This window comes from Cynoglossus semilaevis, chromosome 7 (genome assembly GCF_000523025.1).
Source record: "Cynoglossus semilaevis isolate Cse_v1.0 chromosome 7, Cse_v1.0, whole genome shotgun sequence".
NCBI classification, from domain to species: Eukaryota; Metazoa; Chordata; class Actinopteri; order Pleuronectiformes; family Cynoglossidae; genus Cynoglossus; species Cynoglossus semilaevis.
The window spans coordinates 13,431,163-13,434,068 of record NC_024313.1 but is presented as its reverse complement, the minus strand read 5'-3'; the positions used below and the strand labels follow the sequence as shown (position 1 = coordinate 13,434,068).

General features: G+C 43.0%; 2 protein-coding genes across 5 annotated transcripts in view; one reads left to right on the top strand and one right to left on the bottom strand.

The window, feature by feature from the left end:
• Positions 1 to 891, bottom strand: part of pex3 (peroxisomal biogenesis factor 3) — a 4,488-nt gene extending 3,597 nt beyond the window's left edge. For both annotated transcript variants that reach the window (XR_003050056.1, XM_008313630.3), the window contains exons 1-3: positions 752 to 891; positions 216 to 347; positions 50 to 131 (exon numbers count right to left, since the gene is read on the bottom strand). Coding sequence is in view for 1 of the 2 variants with exons in the window: in XM_008313630.3 (XP_008311852.1) it covers positions 50 to 131; positions 216 to 347; positions 752 to 824 (287 nt within the window). In the remaining variant the exon portion in view is untranslated. The remainder of the gene's footprint in view (positions 1 to 49; positions 132 to 215; positions 348 to 751) is intronic.
• Positions 892 to 1,357: 466 nt separating this feature from the next.
• adat2 (adenosine deaminase tRNA specific 2) lies at positions 1,358 to 2,783 on the top strand. 3 transcript variants are annotated; one of them, XM_008313627.3, is made up of 6 exons: positions 1,358 to 1,503; positions 1,699 to 1,803; positions 2,021 to 2,171; positions 2,328 to 2,434; positions 2,511 to 2,583; positions 2,680 to 2,783. In XM_008313627.3, exons 1-6 carry the CDS (start codon positions 1,405 to 1,407, stop codon positions 2,706 to 2,708), a joined length of 564 nt encoding a protein of 187 aa, XP_008311849.1. In that variant the 5' UTR covers positions 1,358 to 1,404; the 3' UTR covers positions 2,709 to 2,783. The 3 variants fall into 3 exon arrangements, with proteins under 3 accessions (XP_008311849.1, XP_016888997.1, XP_016888996.1); XM_017033508.2 differs by having other exon boundaries at positions 2,331 to 2,434; positions 2,511 to 2,778; XM_017033507.2 differs by having other exon boundaries at positions 2,511 to 2,778.
• The last annotated feature ends 123 nt before the right edge of the window (positions 2,784 to 2,906 follow it).

The following is a 2,906-nucleotide window of genomic DNA, read 5'->3' as shown; positions in this document are numbered from 1 at the left end:
GAGAAGAGTGGTCACAAGTCGAGGTCAGCAGACATGTTTCTGTCCTTACTTTGTCTTGAGCAGCGCAGTGAGACCTTCTGAGTTCAGCTGAGCAACGATGGCTTCTTTCAGAGCAGGCAGCATGGACAGCACTGCAACACACACACACACACACACACACACGTTCAACAGGGACAGTGACATCGTCCAGTGTGACTCTGACTCTCAGCACTCACCCGTCAAGTTGCACGTCCTCTGATTACTCTCAAAGTGGAGCTGTCTCCTGGCCTGAGAGATGTACTCCGACGCCTCCTTCTCCTGCAGCTCGCTGATCTTTTTCTGTGCATATTTTCCCAGGAAGTAAACTCCTGAAGGAGCCACCAACGAAGAAGAACAAACCACAAAGCGGCGAAAACAACATTATAACCAACAATAGAAAAGTTTGAGGTTCCGTCGATGCACACATTCGCAGTCTCAATAATCACGATGACGTAATCATTACAAACGAAGAAGAGTTCGCGTCTGAAGTCTGTTAAACTCCTTCCCTGTGGAAACAGCTGCTCCAAAGTGAAAAACTAAACAAATATTCAACATTGTTTATTTAGGAGACTAACCGAACACCGCGGTTCATATATAAATTCTCATGAACAACTGACTTATAATATTTTAGTCAAACACAATCAGACTAAATGTTTGACGAACATTAGTATATAAGAAGTTTGCAGTGTTGCTAACGTCTATTAGCACGGCAGCTAACAGCAGCAGCACTTACCTCCAAGTACAGCTCCGGTAAAAATAAACTTCCGTTTGTGACGTTTGATAAAGTTCCAAGCGGAGGAAAACATCGTGGAACTGATAATAATTCAAAAATTGTAAGTAATAATGAACAAACACTTTTATCTTCGCGTCGACTCTTTAACCGACATGTTTCACTTCATAGTTTTATCGTTTAATCGCTGACAGTTCTGTCAAACAACGCACGCTTAGAATAAGAACAGCTACAACTTCCGGTTATGTTTCAAAAGAGAAGGCGTCATTGCTAAATGCCTACTTTTTTAATAACAAAAGGTACAGAAGGAAATGTTGCGAATAAAACCGTAGCAGACTCTATTAGTAATACAACTATTGATTATAGATTTAACTATAGATAAAATTATAGTTTACCGTTAGTTATGATACACAAATACCATACCATGGAATCATAGCGCCTCTTGGCACAACTTCCGGAATGAACCGAGTCCATTTTATATACCTTAACACATGTAACAAATGTAATAATCGAGACCAGAGCAACATAGGGGATCGATTAATCAGGGATCGACTGTTCATGTGTGAAGCAGGAAGTGGTCCGTTCAATATTATCTTCCCCCTGAGGTCGCCGCGTTGTTGCAGAGTTGATTACAGAGTTTTGTTTTGTTTTGAATTATGGAAACCAAAACTGAGAGTGGGTCTACATTTACAGCCCAGAATCATTATCCCAGTGAGCCGGAAATAGATAAATGGATGAACGAGGCTTTTAATATGGTTTGTAACGTTCACTCACGTTGGATGAACTACCGATCAAATATTTGTATTTATATTTGTACTGTAACTGTCCGTGACTAAACGTTTGTCTGTCACTGTTTGAGTTTAATAGAACTAGTTTTTAATTGGACTGATTGTTGTTAAATGAGAACAACTAACGGAGTGAATACCATGTGAATCTGCGCCTGATTTTAGGCCAAAGAAGCTCTGGAGAAGGGAGAGGTTCCAGTTGGATGTCTGATGGTTTACAACAGCGAGGTGGTTGGAAAAGGACGCAACGAAGTGAACGAGAGCAAAAATGTAGGAAGAACTGACACAGACAGACAGACAGACGGACGGACAGAAAGACAGACGGACAGACAGACAGACGGACAGACAGACAGACGGACAGACAGAAAGACAGACAGACAGCGCAGTCATACGGACGGACAGACGGACAGACAGACAGCGCAGTCAGACTGGACGACATGTTGGGTTAAACATTGTGATACGTGTTTGTTTGTGCACCGTTTCCCAGGCAACCCGTCACGCTGAGATGGTCTCTGTGGACCAGCTCCTGGACTGGTGTGGACACAGAGACCTGGATGTGAAGAGTGTGTGTGAGAGAACAGTTCTCTACGTCACCGTGGAACCATGTGTCATGTGTGCTGCTGCACTCAGGCTGCTGCGTATCCTGCACTCTACCGTGTGTGTGTGTGTGTGTGTGTGTGTCCTCGTTCAGCCCTCCTTCTGATCCACACTTCCTTCCATCCTTTCCTCAGACTTTTCTTCTTTCTTCTTGTTCTTCATTTCTCTCCTTCCTTCCTTGACGCTCCAACTCCCAGAAGTCTCCTCGGTGGTGTTCGGCTGCAGGAACGATCGTTTTGGCGGCTGTGGTTCGGTTCTGGACGTTTCCTCTGCAGATTTACCTCAAACAGGGACAAAGTTCCAGGTCAGCGTTTGTTCCTGGTACCGATTCGTTTGTGTGTATGTGTGTGTACTAAAGTGTGGCGGGACGTGTGTTCCAGTGTGTGTCAGGTCACAGAGCAGAAGAAGCCGTGGAGATGCTCAAGACCTTCTACAAACAGGAAAATCCAAACGGTGAAGAACCAACGAACGCCGTTGTCTTTGAGTGAAATCGTTCTTTTCTGTTCCTTTTTTTTCTGTTCTTCCTCATTTTTTCTTTCTTTTTTCCAGCTCCCAAACCAAAGACCAGGAAGACGTGAACGTTCTTTAAAGACTTTAAGGGTTTTTTAAGGATTGTAGTGTTTTGTAAATAAAATATATTTGTCTGTCCTCAAGTCCAGTTTTCTTTCGCTGCTTCTTACAGTATTCCAGCAGGGGGAGCTCTTACTCAACAAAGTATTCAAGTGAAAAAAGGGAAAAATGTTACAGGAAAAATAAAATAAAGAAGAAAACAAAAA

Bases quoted from the DNA above. Each gene is read 5' to 3' on its own strand.
- adat2 (XM_017033507.2), top strand. From the start codon at position 1,405: ATGGAAACCAAAACTGAGAGTGGGTCTACATTTACAGCCCAGAATCAT. The intron at 1,504-1,698 runs GTTTGTAACGTT...GCCTGATTTTAG, and splicing joins TGAACGAGGCTTTTAATATG to GCCAAAGAAGCTCTGGAGAA. The intron at 2,435-2,510 runs GTCAGCGTTTGT...CGTGTGTTCCAG, and splicing joins AAACAGGGACAAAGTTCCAG to TGTGTGTCAGGTCACAGAGC.